The sequence below is a fragment of the Grampus griseus genome, assembly GCF_964374135.1.
Source record: "Grampus griseus genome assembly, chromosome: 1".
Lineage (NCBI taxonomy): Eukaryota > Metazoa > Chordata > Mammalia > Artiodactyla > Delphinidae > Grampus > Grampus griseus.
In genome coordinates this window covers 57,762,605-57,782,289 of record NC_139017.1, presented here as the reverse complement: position 1 = coordinate 57,782,289, position 19,685 = coordinate 57,762,605, and the positions used below count along the sequence as shown (strand labels likewise).

The following is a 19,685-nucleotide window of genomic DNA, read 5'->3' as shown; positions in this document are numbered from 1 at the left end:
CACACACACACACACACTATTTAAAGAATACTAAGGCAAATACACATGTATTTCAGATTGCTTTGTTTTAACCTTTTATGCCTTAGTTATGAGATATATTGATTATGTAATATTTTCTGACTTTGAAACTAAGTTCTGTTGGTTTAAATATACTGTTCTATTATTCGTTCATTCAGGTTAAACATTTTTGATCCTAGTAAACCAAAATGCTTAGATTAGCATGAAAAGACAACTGTAGCAATAAGCAGACTTTCTCAGTTACAGAAGCACTGGCCTATGTATTGTTTATTTTCATTTTTATTGTTCCTTACTCTTAGTGAAGCTATGGTCTACCAACCTAGACAACTCGGTGGCAAGCATTGAGGCGAAGGCTAACGTGTGCTGTGTTAAATTCAGCCCCTCTTCTAGATACCATCTGGCTTTCGGCTGTGCAGGTAAGAAATGAAAGATTTGTCTTCTTTTGTTGTTGGTTTTCATGACTAAGATAAAAGAACGTTTTAAAATGAATAACTTTCTTTGTAGGTTTAAACTTTGTTTTCATTATTATACTCTAAATTAGAACTATGTGGTATGCCATTTTTACTCATTAATTGCTGTGCCTTAATTTCAGTGTTCTGTCTCCCATGTCTAATACATAGAGATGGGTTTGTTGATTATTTTTGTTGCTGTTCCTCTGAGTCTTTGCATGCATGAATAATGCTTATTTGTTTACAAACTTAGGTCATAATGATGTTTAAACAATGAAGCTGTATTGTTTAGACACAGGAAACCTTTTTTTTTTTAATTAAAGGAAACCTAATAATTCCTTCAATTTGTCTTACCATCATAATTACTGATAGGGCTTTCTTTCATTCTCAAAAGTGTTATGGGTTGGAAGATAAATTATATGGTCACTTTTACTCATAATTCCTTTGTCTTCTATATCTGAATTCCTACCTTGAATGTTTACTAAAGCAGTAAACAACTGTAATTTAACTTTAGCATTGTTAAATCTCCTTGATTCTTGATTCCTTTTTTTATTGATAATCTTGAGTAAAAAAAAAAAAAAAAAAAAAAAGATAATCTAGCACCATATCATGAACACAATATTACCTTGTAAAAAGGTAAATTTAAATCTTAATCTGTCATAACATCTTTTCCTTATTCCAACTTACTATTTATTTCACTTGCATACTGGCATAATTTCATAATTAAATTCCAGGAGGGTATGGATGAACATGTATATGTGGGTAGAATTCTCTTTTCATTAGCAGATAGATTTTTTTTTCCCCCTCACATGCTGCTCTTTTCCATTGGGACCTACTATTCCCTTATTTAAATCCCTGTTTTGTCTCTGACTAGAAATGTTACTTTGGGCAAATTGATTAACTTCTCTCCGCAAGTTCCTTATCTTTAAAATAGAGATAGCCTTTTGGGTCTCTTATGACGATTATGAAAGGAAGATGCTGTCTGTAAAGCTCTTCGAAAATGATGCTCAATAATTACTTAGTTATTATTATTAATTAATATTTTATCAGTGATTTAATTAGAGTAGCTTTTTGAGTTTTTAATATTATAAACATACTCACCAATGGCCATCAATTTTTTTTTTTGGTTACGAGTTTTTATTTCTTTTTTAACATCTTTATTGGAGTATAATTGCTTTACAATGGTGTGTTAGTTTCTGCTTTATAACAGAGTGAATCAGCTATATGTATACATATATCCCCATATCTCCTCCCTCTTGCATCTCCCTCCCACCCTCCCTATCCCACCCCTCTAGGTGGTCACAGAGCACTGAGCTGATCTCCCTGTGCTATGAGGCTGCTTCCCACTAGCTATCTATTTTACATTTGGTAGTGTATATAAGTCCATGCCACTCTCTCACTTCATCCGGGCTTACCCTTCCCCCTCCCCGTCCATGTCCTCAAGTCCATTCTCTACGTCTGCATCTTTATTCCTCTCCTGCTCCTAGGTTCTTCATAACTTTCTTTTTTTTTTTTCTTTTTAAGATTCCATACATATGTGTTAGCATATGGTACTGTTTTTCTCTTTCTGACTTACTTCACTCTGTATGACACACTCTAGGTCCATCCACCTCACGACAAATGACTCAGTTTCGTTTCTTCTTATGACTGAGTAATATTCCATTGTATCTGTGTGCCACATCTTCTTTATCCATTCATCTGTCAATGGACACTTAGGTTGCTTCCATGTCCTGGCTATTGTAAATAGAGCTGCAATGAACACTGCGGTACATGACTCTTTTTGAATTATGGTTTTCTCAGGGTATATTCCCAGTAGTGGGATTGCTGGGTTGTATAGTAGTTCTATTTGTAGTTTTTTAAGGAACCTCCATACTGTTCTGCATAGTGGCTGTATCAATTTACATTCCCACCAACAGTGCAAGAGGGTTCCCTTTTCTCCACACGCTCTCCAGCCTTTATTGTTTGTGGATTTTTTGATGATGGCCATTCTAACTTTTGTGAGGTGCTACCTCATCAGAGTTTTGATTTGCATTTCTCTAATGGTTAGTGATGTTGAGCGTCCTTTCAAGTGTTTGTTGGCAATCTGTATATCTTCTTTGGAGAAATGTCTGTTTAGGTCTTCTGCCCATCTTTGGATTGGGTTGTTTGTTTTTATGATATTGAGCTGCAGGAGCCGCTTCTAAATTTTGGAGATTAGTCCTTTGTCAGTTGCTTCATTTGCATCTATTTTCTCCCATTCTGAAAGTTGTCTTTTCATCTTGTTTAGTTATTCCTTTGCTGTGCAAAAGCTTTTAAGTTTCATTAGGTCCCATTTGTTTATTTTTGTTTTTATTTTCATTTCTCTAGGAGGTGGGTCAAAAAGGATCTTGCTGTGATTTATGTCATAGAGTGTTCTGCCTATGTTTTCCTCTAAGAGATTATAGTGTCTAGCCTTACATTTAGGTCTTTAATCCATTTTGACTTTATTTTTGTGTATGGTGTTAGGGAGTGTTCTAATTTCATTCTTTTACATGTAGCTGTCCAGTTTTCCCAGCACCACTTATTGAAGAGTCTGTATCTTCTCCATTGTATATTCTTCCCTCCTTTATCAAAGATACGGTGACCATATGTGTGTGGGTTTATCTCTGGGCTTTCTATCCTATTCTGTTGATCTATATTCCAGGTTTTGTGCCAGTACCATACTGTCTTTTTTTTTTTTTTTTAAGGAATTCCTTTATTTTTATTATTTATTTATTTATTTTTGCTTTGTTGGGTCTTCGTTTCTGTGCGAGGGCTTTCTCTAGTTGCGGCAAGCAGGAGCCACTCTTCATCCATTTATTGAAGAGACTGTTTTTTCACCACTGTATATCCTTGCCTCGTTTGTCATAGATTAGTTGACCATAGGTTTGTGGGTTTATCTCGAGGCTGTCTATCCTGTTCCATTGATCTTTATTTCTGTTTTTGTGCCAGAACGATATTGTCTTGGTTACTGTAGCATGTAGTATATAGTCTGAAGTCAGGGAGCCTGATTCCTCCAGCTCTCTTTTTTTACCGCAAGATTGCTTTGGCTATTCAGGGTCTTTTGTGCCTGCATACAAATTTTAAGATTATTTGTTCTAGTTCTGTAAAAAATGCCTTTGGTAATTTGACAGGGATTGCATTGAATCTGTAGATTGTTTTGGTAGTATAGTTGTTTTCACAGTGTTGATTCTTCCAATCCAAAAACATGGTATATCTCCTCATCTTTTTGTGTTTTTAATTTCTTTCATCAGTGTCTTATAGTTTTCTGCATACAGGTCTTTTGTCTCCTTAGGTAGGTTTATTTCTAGATATTTTATTCTTTTTGTTGCAATGGTAAATGGGAGTGTTTTCTTGATTTCACTTTCAGATTTTTCATCATTAGTGTATAGGAATGCCCGAGATTTCTGTGCATTAATTTTGTATCCTGCTACTTTACCAAATTCATTGATTAGCTCTAGTAGTTTTCTGGTGGCATCTTTAGGATCCTCTATGTATAGTATCATGTCACCTGCAAATAGGGACAGCTTTACTTCTTCTTTTCTGATTTGGATTCTTTTTATTTCCTTTTCTTCTCTGATTGCTGTGGCTTGAACTTCCAAAACTATGTTGAATAATAGTGGTAAGAGTGGACATCCTTGTCTTCCTTATCTTAGAGGAAATGCTTTCAGTTTTTCTCCACTGAGAATGATGTTTGCTGTGGGTTTGTCGTATATGGCCTTCATTATGTTGAGGTAGGTTCCGTCTGTGCCCACTTTCTGGAGAGTTTTTATCATAAATGGGTGTTGAATTTTGTCAGAAGCTTTTTCTGCATCTATTGTGGTGATCATTTGGTTTTTCTTCTTCAGTTTGTTAGTATGGTGTTTCACATTGATTGATTTGCATATATTGAAGAATCCTTGCATCTCTGGGATAAATCCCACTTGATCATGGTGTATGATCCTTTTAATGTGTTGTTGGATTCTGTTAGCTAGTTATTTGTTGAGGAATTTTGCATGTATATTCATGAGTGATATTGTTCTGTAAATTTCTTTTTTGGTAGTATCTTTGTCTAGTTTTGGTAGCAGGGTGATGGTGGCCTCCTATAATGAGTTTGGGAGTGTTCCTTCCTCTGCAGTTTTTTGGAAGAGTTTGAGAAGGATGGGTGTTAACTCTTCTCTAAATGTTTGATAGAATTCACCTGTGAAACCATGTGGTCGTGGACTTTTGTTTGTTGGAAGGTTTTTAATCACAGTTTCAACTTCATTACTTGTGATTGGTCTGTTCATATGTTCTGTTCTTTCCTCGTTCAGTCTTGGAAGGCTATGCCTTTCTAAGAATTTGTCCATTTCTTCCAGGTTGTCCATTTTATTGGCATAGAGTTGCTTGTAGTGGTCTCTTAGGATGCTTTGTATTTCTTCGGTGTCTGTTGTAACTTCTCCTCTTTCATTTCTAATTTTATTGATTTGGGTCCTCTCTCTCTTTTTCTGGATGAGTCTGGCTAATGGTTTATCAATTTTGTTAATCTTCTCAAAGAACCAACTTTTAGTTTTATTGATGTTTGTTATTGCATTCTTTGTTTCTATTTCATTTATTTTTGTCTGATTTTTATGATTTCTTTCCTTCTGCTAACTTTGGGTTTTGTTTGTTCTTTCTTTAGTTGCTTTAGGTGTAAGGTTAGGTTGTTTATTTGAGATTTTTCTTGTTTCTTGAGGTAGGATTGTATTGCTATAAACTTCCCTCTTAGAACTGCTTTTGCTGCATCCCATAGGTTTTGGATAGTCGTGTTTTCATTTTCATTTGTCTCTAGGTGTTTTTTGATTTGCTCTTTGATTTCTTCATTGATCTCTTTGTTATTTAATAATGTATTGTTCAGCCTCCGTGTGTTTGTGTTTTTTACGTTTTTTTCCCTGTAATTGATTTCTAATCTCATAGCGTTGTGATCAGAAAAGATGCTTGATATGATTTCAATTTTCTTAGATTTACTGAGGCTTGAATTGTGACCCAAGGTATGATCTATCCTGGAGATTGTTCCATGCGCACTTGAGAAGAAAGTGTAATCTGCTGTTTTTGGATGGAATGTCCTATAAATATCAATTAAATCTATCAGGTCTGTTGTGTCATTTAAAGCTTGTGTTTTCTTATTAATTTTCTGTTTGTTTGATCTGTCATTTGGTGTAAGTGAGGTGTTAAAATTCCCCACTATTATTGTGTCACTGTCGATTTCCTCTTTTATAGCTGTAAGCAGTTGCCTTATATTGAGGTGCTCCTATGTTGGGTGCATATATATCTATATTTGTTATATCTTCTTCTTGGATTGATCCCTTGATCATTATGTAGTGTCCTTCCTTGTCTCTTGTAATAGTCTTTATTTTAAAGTCTATTTTGTCTGATATGAGAATTGCTACTGCAGCTTTCTTTCTTTTTTTTTTTTTTTAGAAGATGTTGGGGGTGGAAGTTTATTAATTAATTTATTTTTGCTGTGTTGGGTCTTCGTTTCTGTGTGAGGGCTTTCTCTAGTTGTGGCAAGCGGGAGCCACTCTTCATCACTGTGCACAGGCCTCTCACTATCGCGGCCTCTCTTGTTGTGGAGCACAGGCTCCAGATGCGCAGGCTCAGTAGTTGTGGCTCACGGGCCTAGTTGCCCTGCGGCATGTGGCATCCTCCCAGACCAGGTCTCGAACCCGTGTCCCCTGCATTAGCAGGCAGATTCTCAACCACTGCACCACCAGGGAATCCCTCCAGCTTTCTTTTGATTTCCTTTTGCATGGAATATCTTTTTCCATCCCCTTACTTTCAGTCTGTGTGTGGTGTGTCCCTAGGTCTGAAGTGGGTCTCTTGTAGACAACATATATACGGTCTTGTTTTTGTATCCATTCAGCAGAGCAAGTTTTTTGACCTAACGGTAAAGGTGTTTATTAATTGTCTTGTTAGCTGATTGCTACATGATGTTTTCTTATTGAGTAGAAAAAGGTAGAAAAACCATTTCTTTCCAATTCATCTTCTCTAAAGCCAGTTTGAGAGAACATTGTAAGACTAAAATAAATAGAACTACTAACCATCTGTGGTTTTAATAGAATGGTAGAGTTGCTTGCTTACTAACTTGAAGCATTTTGCAAGTTTTAAAACTGTAATTAGTATAACAGATAGGAAATGTGGGTACTCCTAAGTTATATTCTTTAAAGTAATAATAGTTGTGTTTTTCCCCCCAGAAATTAGTGATATAAATCAAAGGTAAGATTCATATTATTCTGATTCAAGATTGATATTTATACTAATAACATATTCACTGGGAAGGAATAATGTTTCTAGAACAAACAAACAGGAATTCTGAAATATTCTATTTAAACTGTGTTCTCAACAAACATTTTCAGTTTTGGTTGCTGTAAACTCTTTGTTACTGTCAGCAAACTAAACAGTTCATACACATAAACATATACCATTTGTTTTCCCATTTTCAATACTTCCTAGTTTTTGCGATTGATATGTGATAACTCTTAGTCTTCAAAAGGAAAAAATAACCTTTTTGGTTGGTTTGGTTTTGTTGATTAATTAATTTTTAAGTACTGATATTACTTTCCTGACTCTCAAACTTGCAGTGGTTTCTTATTGTTTAAAGAATAAATACAGAGTCCTTTGCTTCCTGTTCTAGGCACTCCATGATTGCCTTCAGTGTTCCTTATACTTGACTTATGTTGTTTATTCTTTGAAAATTTTCACTGAGAAGAATTTTTATAAAGCTTCATCTTTCATAAAGATTTCTTGATTCTCAGTAAAGTTGAGACCACGTATCTTACATATGTATCTTCTACTTTAAAAAATGTATGTAATCATTTAAAAATTGTTTATATTTAATTATACAAGTAGTACAAGGTTAAATCCTCATTCTCAACTTTGATATGTTACAGATAAAGCTTAAGTTCCCCTTGATCACACATTATTAAATTGTCTCTTCAGAGGTACTTCTTAAAATACTTTTACCAGTGTCTTTCCATAGATAGGGAGCTTTTTTTGTGGAGATGACCAATAAGTATTTTTCTTTTTTAGAATATTTGTTGTTTTTTAAAAATCAAGATGGATTCTAAAAGATGAACATGTACATTATGTAAAATACACATAGTTTTAGGTTATCTTTAGATCTCTGATGTGAATTTTTGGACTACCTTCTGCTCTTCCATGCCTTCCTCCTATATCTGTCCCCAAAATATAATTCATCCCTTTCAACTTAAGAACCTGGTGTTTAGTTTAGTTTCATTTTATAGAGCTAACATGGAGAAACTTGATAGATATGTAAGTGCTCAGGATATCTTAAACATTTTTTCTGTCTTCTTTATTTAATGGGAAATATTTTAGGTTTGTTAGGTTCATAAATCTGCCTTGTTTTTTATTTTATATAGTGGTTGCCAGTGGGGATGTCTTTTCCTTCACATTTAAATAAATTAAATATCTGAATATTTATTTAATAAATCTTAATTAGCATCAGAGCATTCATGAACATGTGTTTCAGTTACCTATACTACATCAAGGACATTTTGTTTTCAAGTTTCTAAGTAATCTGTGTGAATGCAAATGGAGGTGGCATGCATAACGCCAATATTCAAGAAACAAACTATTCTATTATTTTGTTGTAAAATCTACTTTTGATAGTCTAGAATTTAAGAACAACTTTGAGGCACCTAGTAAATCTTTCACCTGTTTATGTCTGTCTTGCCTTCCAGGCTGTAAGTGTCGTTTAGCTAGATCTTTTTAAAAAATGTGCTTCACAGGAAATTTTATATTCATATTAAATGCAGAGATATTTTAAAGTCAGGCATTTATTATTCAGTTGTTACTAATATGATAGACATGATCATTCATTTTTTGAAACTAATATTGAGCAGTCACTACAAACACGGGAAAGTACGAAATACATGATACGCTTTCTAGAAAGATCATTAAAATAATAGAAGCAAAGCACAAAATTCAAATTATTACTGGGGTCGGGGGGGAGGAGTAGAATATTTGGCTAATCCTAAAGGAAATGAGAATGGAAAGGGGGAGAAGCATAGAATATTTGGGATAGCTAAAAAACAGAAAATAAGCTGATAGAAATTCAGATGTATCTAATTATTGTAAACGGAAATGACTTAACAGCTGCAAGTTAAAGGTGCAGATTAACAGACTAGTTAAAATGTTCAAAATGCAATAATATACTCTTTACAAGAGACACATTTAAAACAAAGATAAGGAAAGATAAATGAAAACAGTTTTATTTTGGCACAGGAATAGATAGACTAGTGGAACAGAACCAAAAATAGACTTACAAATGCATGGATGTTTGATACCTGGCAAAGATCATATTGCATAGGAGTTTGGAAAATATGGAATTTTCATAGTTGGACAATTGGTGTGGGAAAATGATGTTGTAATTCATGCGCCATACAATACACAGTCGATTCCAGGTCACCACACAACCTAGATGTGAATAGCAAAATATAAAGTATTTAGAAAATGAGTTCAGAGAGAATATCTTCATGATCTTGTAATAGGGACGGCTTTAAGATACAAAAAGTATAAGCCATAAATAAAAGGTAGATAAATTTGGCTACAGTAAAATTAAAAACTTCTATTTACCAAATAATACCTGGAAAATAATTTCTTAAAAAGTCATTAATTGGGAGAAAATATGTAGAACACATATAAATGACAGAATTCTTCATATCTATATTACATGAAGAACTCTTTCAAATAAATAAGGAAATGATAAATACATCCTACAGCTTTGCTCTTCAAAGCGTATTCTGCACAGCATCAGCATCACCTAGGAGCTTGTAAGAAATGCAAATTCTAACACCCTGACCAAGACCTACTGAATCAGAATTTCTGAAGGTGGACCCCAGGAACCTGTTTTTTAACAGGCTCCCCAGGTAATTCTAAAGTTTGAGAAACCTTGCCCTAGAGAAACATGTATTTAAATAATGTATGTAGTTGCATATTCACACTGTAGAACATTCAACAGTGAAAATGAATGAACTGCAGCTCCATGAACTGATGTGGATGAGTAACAAGCATAATAAATGTTGAATGAAAGTCACAGAAAAATGCACAGTACAATTCTATTCATGAGCATGTAAAACAAACTACAGTGTTTAGGAATATGTACATTGACCATAGGAATATGTGGTCAAACCACTAAAAAAAAAAAAAAGGAAATAATTGTTCTAACTTCAAATATAGCAGTTACCTCTCAGAAGGAGGAAAAAAAAAATGTGATGTACAGGAGGCTTTAATATTGTAGTTGTAATCACTGTAGTAGTTACAAAGATGTTGAAACTTTTCACATGTTTATAAACTGTCTATATGCAGGCTACTTTCCAAATCAGAAAGAAATTTTTTTAAAAAGATGGAAAAGATGTAGACTAATTTAAACAAATGCTAAAAATTTAGCATATAGAAAATTCATAAAATATATCATTAAATACTTTTAAGATATTACAACAGAAACTTCTTATAATTGAGCTTTTGGCAGTTATAAGTGAAAATGGTTTAAGTGAATAAAAATACATGGTAGTCTTTCTTTTTTTTTTTTTTAATAAAAGATTGAGACTTCATCAATTTTTGTTGTTTCTCTTCCCAGTAAGCCACTAACACTTCAGTTTCAGCTACATCATTTATGTTCCTTTCTGCAAGCACCTACAGACAGCTAGGATGGGTTATGTTTAAGGGAATTTTTAGAATAAGCTTAATGCCAGAATAGATAAGATTGTCATTGTTTATTCAGATATTCACTCAATAAGAGAAGGTTTTTACATCCTGATATACGTGATTTACTTAAAGCGTTCCAGAAAATGTGTTTTTCCTCATAGAGGTTTTAAAAAATTGACTTCTAAATGTGGCTTACTGTTTTAAATCATTGTAAATCTGTCATATGAAATACTTTAAATATTTTTGAAAAACCTATGTTAAAAAATTGAAATCATTTTTTCTGAATTTAAATATTTATTTGGTGTTTTCACATTTTGTTTGCAAGGTTAGTTTTTTTTTAATATATTGATACTTAACACAGTAGTAGAGTGATGAATCATGTAATTTATAGATTATTTCTTTAGTGGGAGAATTAGAATGAGGATTGGAGAATAGGCTATATTATAAAGGGCTGCTCCAGAAAATATAAAATTTAGGTACTCGTGTCTGAGTTAGATATCACTAGACAGAGACCATGGTTAAAAATATTATCTTAAAGGGCTTAATTGAATTAAATAAAATGTGACTATTCTTTATCCCCCTAGAGATCTTAGTTTAAAATAGAACATATAGATTGCATGTGAGTATTACAAACCAAAAGCTCGAAATCCTATCTAAGCTAGCTTTCTTTCTGTTTAGTGATAATCATTTCATCTTTCTGTGACCGTCTAAGGTGAAAATTCAGTGCTTGCACCTCTTAGTAAAGAGTCACTTCTTCCTCTAGTGGTTCTGAATTCATCTTAAGCTATATAAACTGTGTTTTAGACTCTACAAATTTTACTTTAACAACAGAGCCAATAGCCAATTTAATTGGTCTCTATTAATCAATATTAAGCTATTATAAGATGCTGAAAGATTTGTTTCAGATTTTAATATTTATATTAAATTGCATTTTTGGTTTCAGTTCTTTATCCTTCCCTGTATTTATGTACTTTGACACTAAACAGTGCTTTCCCACTGTGGGAAACAACTCCACCCTGACTCTGGACTTGGCCATGTGACTTGCTTTGGCCCAAGTGATGGTTAGGTGTGAAATTGACCAGAAGTTTGAAATATGCTTTCACAGTTGGGCTTGCTTACTCTTCCCCCTCTGCCATCACCATGAAGAGAACATACTCAAGCTAGCTACTGGTCCCAGGGGGAGGAAGAAAGCCACTTGGGGTGGTACTGACTTGCCCCAGCCAAATCATCCAACCTCCAGACAAATAAGCTCTACTAAAATCAGCCAACCCTAAGCTGTCCCTCAGATCTGTGAAAATAAATGACTGTTCTAAGCTACTAAAATTTAGAATAGTTTGTTACACAGCAATTTTGTGGCAATGGCTAATTAGTACACTGTTCTGGGAAATTTTATGATATTGAATGAATAAAGGCTATTTCTCTACATAATTATCAAGGCTCTAATCATCTTCTGTTTATAAAAAATCATCACTTATAGAGTATCAGTGTACTTTAGCCAACTATATCACATTCACTGGATTCCACTTGTCTGAAAGCACAGGAAAAAAAATCTATGTAAAAATACTCTGCTACCTTTAGGCACATGCTTTATAAAATCTTCACATATAGAAGTACATGCTTAAATACTTGACATGTAATCTGAAGCAAAGGTCTCCAAACTGGAGTAAGAAAACCCTGATGGAGCACTAAAAGCATTTAGGGTTTGTGTAGAAACTTACAGATTTAAGAACATCAACTTTTAGGTCCTCAAATTTCATACGTAAGTTGACATGCCTGATAGTGAAGCCTGAGGTATCATTCCAGTTCTCCTTTTCCACTTCAACTTTTTTTTTTTAAGTTTTTTTTTTTTTTTTGATGTGGACCATTTTTAAAGTCTTTATTGAATTTGTTCCAGTATTGCTTCTGTTTTTTGTTTTGCTTTTTTGGCCACGAGGCATGTGGGGGTCTTAGCTCCTCGACCAGGGATCGAACCCGCACCCCCTGCATTGGAAGGTGAAGTCTTTTAATTTTTTAAATTAATTAATTAATTAGGCTGCATTGGGTCTTCATTGCTGTGCGTGGACTTTCTCTAGCTGCGGGGAGCAGGGCCTACTCTTTGTTGCAGTGTACAGGCTTCTCATTTTGGTGGCTTCTCTTGTTGTGGAGCACAGGCTCTAGGAGCGCGGGCTTCAGTAGTTGTGGCACTTGGGCTCAGTAGTTGTGGCATGCAGGCTCTGGAGTACAAGCTTCAGTAGTTGTGGAGCACGGGCTTAGTTGCTCTGCAGCATGTGGGATCTTCCTAGACCAGGGTTCAAACCTGTGTCCCCTACATTGGCAGGCGCCACCAGGGAAGTCCCCAGAAGGTGAAGTCTTAACCACTGGACCGCCAGGGAAGTCCCCATATTTCAACTTTTATAATAGCTTTTTTCTGTTTTACAAGAGAAAAACATATTTCTCATTATCATGAACCTTAACATCGTACATTTTACCAGGTTGTAAAACCCTCAGGATTATCTGACAAAGGGATGTTTCTTCTAAATGTTACTAGAGTAACTTGCTGTCATTCTTTGTCTTACAGGTATTTCTATTAAGAAACATGGCATTAGAAAAAATATATTTTGTACTTTGAGTTCTTTTACTTTAGGTATTTGTTGAGTAAGAGAGTGAAGGTGGGTGAAGTTTTTTTTTCTTTAAAGGACTTTTTTCTTCTTCTGAGTATTGTCAAAAAACGTTTGCATTGTTCCTTATTCTCAAGCTCCATGGGAGCAAAGCAAAGAAGCCATTAGCACCAAATATTGAACGTAGATCTTCTTACTTCAGTTGGACAAATAAACAGGTGTAATTAATACTGGTCCATAGTCCATTATCTGCGATTTGAAAATCTAGAAAACTCTGAATTCCAAAAACTCACTTTCATTTGATGGCATGATTAGATATAGAGCAGAGCTACTTATCTTTATATATCCTACTTCATGTAATTGTTCATAAGTTTTCCAGTAGAAATATTAATGTATTTGATTACAGAGTGTGGACATAGACCTTACTTGGAGTGTTGCATAATATGAAGCATATTTCCTTTCAAAGTCTGAAAAATTCAGAATTATGAAACTTATCTGCCCCAAGTGCTTGGGATAAGGGATTGTGTTTCTGCACATTTGATTTGATGTTGGTAAACCTGTTTTAGTACTTTGCAAAAATTCTGATTTTAAAATACTCTTCATTACTAGGTAGCAAGGTAGATGGTTCCAGTTCTTTGTATTCAATAAAAAATTAAAGACTGGTCCAATAAAGATGTCAGATCATTAAAAATATTTTTGATAATAAGTGGCTGTGTGAATTTTGGCACAAACTTGGGATTTAAAAAATTGAATGACATTAGTGAGGAAATTTTACATTTCTATGACTGTATCTATATAAATATATAAATGAACTATAGGAATAGAATTAATGCTGAACAATAAGAATGGAATTTTAAGAGTAGGTAATATTCATTTGTAGTTACCAGAACACAGTCAGTACAAAAGGCAGAGAGAGAGGGTGTGCCACAACCTGTATTTCTAATAAAATATTACTTTTGTTTAATAATTATCAAGATTTGTTGTTTTTTATCAATTATATACTGATAATTTTAATAGTAACTCAAATGGAGAAAATATCTTACAATTAGAGCATTTTGGTCACAGAAAATTAAATTAATGTTTGTATTATATACATCCTTTTTTCAAAGAAGAGAGAATGCTAAACAAGACTTAGCCTAAAAAGACAGTATAGGGCTTCCCTGGTGGCGCAGTGGTTGAGAGTCCACCTGCCGATGCAGGGGACACAGGTTCGTGCCCCGGTCCGGGAAGATCCCATATGCCGCGGAGCAGCTGGGCCTGTGAGCCATGGCCGCTGAGCCTGCGCGTCTGGAGCCTGTGCTCCGCAACGGGAGAGGCCACAACAGTGAGAGGCCCGCGTACCGCAAAAAAAAAAAAAAAAAAAAAAAGACAGTATAAAATCTATGGGATACATTTTATTTTGCAAGGGGAACAAAAATACAAATTCAAGGAAAAGATTATGTGAGGTTTTCCACTCTTAAAGAATATCTTGTTTCTGTATATTTTTTAGTGGATGATGTTTGACATCAAATTACTGTGATGTTTAGATTTCATTAGATATACTTAATTCATATTTTAAAATGTCATTTAAATATGTTATAAATGGCAAATGATGAAAAATTTTAGACATTGATTTAAAAATTTATGAGGGTATAGTTTTTTAGTATTCTTTTAGAAAAAAATTAGAAGTCTACTTGGTTAGTTAATTTTGGGACAGATATAGATAGATCATTGTAGGTGGCAGAGAATCAATGAGTGGCTATTACTAGTCAAAAATCAGGTGCTAAATGCTTTAATTGTTAGATTAGTCTTTAAATGAGTTATTGCACAACATTAAATAAAAAATTAAATATTTTAATTGTAAAGAAATATGTATTTTTATGATATAAATCAAGGAGTTTTAGTAAGATGTGGATTTTTTCATAAATTCATGCATGAATCTGAAAACCTGAACTCTCTCAACTATTGTAGAACCATCTGTGGTTGTAGAAAGAAGTTCAGAATCTCAGAAACTTTTTTCCTTGCCTGTACATGCGCTGACTCTTGCTTGCTCATGTTCTCTAGTGCTTTCTCTCAACTCCCCTTACTTCTTTTTCTCTTTCCTTCTTTTTCTCTTCCATGAGAAATGCTACCCTCATCTTAAAAACAGAAAAACTATATGAGCTACAAAATTATAACTTTTCTTGACCCCTGCCTGTCAGAGAGCTGAAGTCACAAGGCAGGGTAACTGAATTCCAAGGAATGCCAAGCCCCTCCAAGGAAAGATAGGACATATGAACATTTGCAGACCACAAGAGGAAGAAGTAGCCACCATAGAAGCTAGTAAGAAGAAATGAGCTAAAATGTTAACGCATTCTTAAAAGCCAAGTGTGGGCTGGCATAGCAGTGTAGAATAATTAGAAGTCCAGAACAAAAGAGGAATGCACACTTACTCATAAGCTTTTCTCCATGGCCCTCCACTGGCTGCTCACAAAATAAATGAGGCAAGACAGTAACCTGCATCAGTGACAGTCAGAAGTTCATGAAGTGATGAGTTCTTGATGAAAGACCAGCACAAAATATCACCTTTTTCTCCAGACCCTCTTCTCATATCGAGCAGAAGCTTTAAGCTCTTAGGAGAGAAGCAGGAAAACTTCTTGGGCTCAGGATCCTGCATCATACAAAGCAGAGATCTACTACTACTGATTGAGTGGCATGAAAACTCTCTCTTGTCTAAGACCTGCCTCAGATGCTGTGTAGAATTTGCCTGCCATGATGGTGAGGGGTTGGAATGCTTAAGAAGCCCCATACCAGAAACTCAGGCATTTGCACCCTTCCTAGGACTCATGATGGAACAGAAGAACTGAGAACCCCTCTCCAAACAGAATCCTGTCACCAGAAAAACAAGAAAGAGTCCTCTACCACCAGGGGAGGGGCAGTAACAGGGAGAAAGACCCTCTCCTAGGCTCAGACATGCAGGAATTGTTGAAAAGTAACAGTAGAGCAGGAATACTGAGAAGAGTTTCTCTTGCCCCAGGACCACACTAAGCACAAAGTGATGACAGCTCATTGCTGGAAAAACTTGAAGCCTGTGATGCACTTAACAACAGTGAGCTTAACAACCAAAACCAAAACTCAGCTCAACCACTGACTAGGATAGTTGATTCCATCACACTAATTGCCTGACAGAAAAAGAGGTCCTCATTTCCAGGCAGAAATACTGTTTACCTCAGAGTCTACTGTTCTATGTATGATCTCTTACCTTTAATTTAAAAGTATGTGGTATACAAATAAGTAAGAATAAGCATCCTGTTGTCAAGACTCAAAGGACTCATTCGTTTTATAGATAACGCAGATGTTGGGGTATGAGACAGAAATTTTAAAATAAATGATTACATGTTAAAGGATCCAGTGGGAAAGATAAACAATGTGCTTGAAAAGATGAAGAATTTCACCTGAGAAATGCAAAGTATTTTTTAAAAGTGAAGTGGAAATACTAGAAATACAAATCTTAATGTCGGAAACAAAGACTTCTTTGATGTGCTTATCAGCAGATTGGATACAAACTAAGAAAAAACTAGATGAACTTGAAGATAGGTCAATAGAAATTATCCAGAGTGAAACACAAAGAAAAGAGCGGGAGGGAAAGACAGAACACAGTAGCAAAGAGTTTCTGGACAATGTCAGACAGTCAAACATACTTGTAATTGGAGTTGTAAAAGCAGAAGGAAAGAAAAGGAAAGAAGAAATATTTGAAGAGATAAAGATCAAGAATTTTTCAAGATGGGTGAAAGGTAACCAACCTTAGATACCAGAAGTTCACAGAACCTCAAACACAATAAAAACAAACAGACCAAAAATACCTAGGTATATCATAGTCAAAATGTCCAAAACAAAGAAAAATCTTGAAGACAGAGAAATATACTGTGAAAGATAAAAGTTATAGCAACCTTCTCATTATAAACTATACAGACCAAAAACCAATGGACCCACCACACATTTAAAGTGCTAAAAAGTTTTTTTAACCCCTAATTCTGTATCCAGCCAAAAAAATCTTTTTTTACAAATAAAAACAAAGATTTTTCAAGCAACCAAAAACTGTGGTTTAATTAGCTCTGGAACTGTGATAAGTTTAAGATATTAATAACCCTACCTGCATGGATGGATGGACAGATGGTTAGGTGGAGGATGGATGCATGGATACAAAAAGATGGTTCTATTCCAGATATAAATTGCAGAAAATAGAAACAAAAGCAGCCACTTGATTTTGTATAACTCTAGAATACTGAATTCTGAATAAAAGTATATTAGAAGACACATAGTAGGGGTGTGTTAGTATTAGGAAGCTGTGGTCATTCTGGGTTGAAACATCTTGTGAGACCACCAGGTAAGTGATACTTAGCTGCACTCCGGATCCACAAATAGAATGTTATGATACTGATCAGCCTAAGCACATGAACTTTGTAGTCTCCACTTTAATTACAGATCTGCTTATCCAATGTGTAACATATATCTAAAGATTTCTTATAGTCCCTAAAGGGAAAGTAAATAGTGATTAGAGGAACTAGACCATGTGCCATTAGAAAAAAAAAATTACCCCCTCTATCACATTAATCAGGATACGGAATTCTTTTCCTCAGAATTATATCATTGATTTATTAACTTCACAAACACTTATTTTTAAAATAACTTTGTATTTGTTACTATGTATACAAAAATAAATAATCCTACCCCTCAAGATGTTACAGTTAGATAAGGCAGACAAGCAAATAAGTTATAGTATGTTGTAAAAAAATAGCATTAGAATAGTGTTTTTACATTATGAGACATATCAGTCTTTTTTGAGAAGCTGAAACATTATTCATGTCTGGGCCCTATCATAGACCTACTGAATTAGAATCTTCAGAGAGGAGACCAAGCATTTGTATTCTGAAATTGCTCCTTATATCATTTTCATGTGTACCCCTCTGTCTTCTCCTGGGACAAGAATAACTATGCCAAAAATATTTACAGGTTCCTGAATTGGTGGAACAAGAATTTGGAAATGCAGATGTAGGCTAAATAATGAAGGCCCTTTATATGTCATAGTAAGAAAGCTGTTTTTGTCTGATGAACATAACTGAATTAAAATACTAAGTCTCTGTTTTAATAGCATTTAGCAAAACATAAGGACCAAATCTGTCTAGTAAAAGAGAAAAACCAAATTGTTTTTTCTTATGAACTGTTATTATTGAGATAATAGGATTCATTATGACTTTAAAAAAAGCATAAAGGAGGTCATTAAATAGACTGAACCCCAAATCTACATTATCTTTTGCACTTAAATTCTCCATTTTAGATTAGTTTTCAATCATTTACTTGCATGGAGTCTACCTATTATATTACTGCTATAGAAAGACACTTGCTATAGAAAGACACTTAATATAGAAATATACTTTATATTAATAATAATACCCTGGGTTGGATGAAAGTACCTCTGGAAATGGAGGGACAGCTGTGAAATACACCAGAAAAGTAGTTACTTGACGTAGTGAAGGGTTAATCAGTCTTTTATTTTGAAACTTGCCACAAATGGTTATACCAATTGAAGTAATAAAATTCTCAAAAGGGAGTTCTGGTTCTAACAGTGTGATAGACTAGATAAACTGAAAATCCTCTGCCAATAAACATTTTATTTATTTTACATAATCATTATTTTAGATAAAATATATAAAATATTATTTTAGATGCATAGCTTATAAAGTATTGAAATCACAAAGGGTCACAAACAAAGCAGAATAGAAAAACCAGAGAAGTAAACATGTGAGCTGAAGTTATGTTGCCTGGTGGTGATGGAAAGTTGCTGGCCTCAGTAATCCAGAGACCTGGATATTGAAGAGTTAGTGGGGAGGGAACAGGTGGTGTGGACCTGGGAAGTGTGTACCTAGGGTGTTGTAATTGCCTATCTGCGTATCTACATGGGGAAATCTCCAGAAACTTTGTCTTAGCCTGGGCTCTGAGTGGTAGAGAGGAGCTGGACCTCTGAGAATTCTAACCACTGACTTCATGGCATAGGATGCTTCTTCTTGCCCCCACCACAGAGAAACAGACAAAAGAAGAGAATTACATCAAGAATTGAATAAAATACAAGGAGTGAAATCTTGTGAGCAAAGAAATTCATAAATGTGGGTAAATCTTAGCATTGACTGAATAAAACAACAACAACAACAATAATAAATAATAATATTTATAATATTTATATATAATAATATAATATAATATTTATATAATATTATATAATAATTATATATTATAATTATATATATTATATATATTATATATATAATATAATATAATATTTATAATTATAAATAATAATATTTATAATATAAATAATAATAATAATAAACAATAATAAAAAATAATAAAACAACAACAAAAAAAATGAGACTAATTTGGATGTTTTAAAAAGATGGAAGTAAAAATTTGGACAAAGTGTAACCGAGGTTTTGGAGGAGTATTGATGAAATGGAAAACAGTCTAAGGTTTTTGTATAATCTGTGTAACAATATTAATTAACTTTGTTCTTCAAGTCATACGTTCATTCTACAATTTTAAGCATAATCATTAAAGAATAGAAATAGAATCTCTACTTCGAAACCTACAGTAGGAGAGAAAACTCAATCTGTATTAAAAAGAACTCAATCTATAGCAGGCAGGAAACAAGGAAATGAAGAACCATAGAAAAAGCCAGGATAAAAAGTAAAAACTAAGGTGATGAGAGTTAATCCAAACATCTGACTAATCTGAACACAGTAAATTGAAACAAATTAAATTTACCAGTTCAAAGACCAAATCCCCTGATTGGGTTATTTTATTAAAATTTTAAAGGTTTTCAGCTAAATGCTGTATAAAAACTATTTAGTTTTTTTTTTTTTTCTTTTGGTTCTTTCCTACTACCATTAATTTAGACAACCATTTTGTGAAAAGAGATTGAAGTAAAGCAGATCAGTAAAGACTGAAG

The 19,685-nt window shown here is 34.0% G+C and overlaps 1 protein-coding gene across 5 annotated transcripts in view; it reads left to right on the top strand.

The window, feature by feature from the left end:
* COP1 (COP1 E3 ubiquitin ligase) overlaps window positions 1-19,685 on the top strand; it is a gene marked incomplete at its 3' end in the record, with an annotated part of 273,496 nt that overhangs the window by 178,645 nt on the left and 75,166 nt on the right. For all 5 annotated transcript variants that reach the window (XM_082656826.1, XM_082656825.1, XM_082656827.1 and 2 more), the window contains exon 15: window positions 318-434. In XM_082656826.1, the coding sequence (XP_082512952.1) occupies window positions 318-434 (117 nt within the window). The remainder of the gene's footprint in view (window positions 1-317; window positions 435-19,685) is intronic.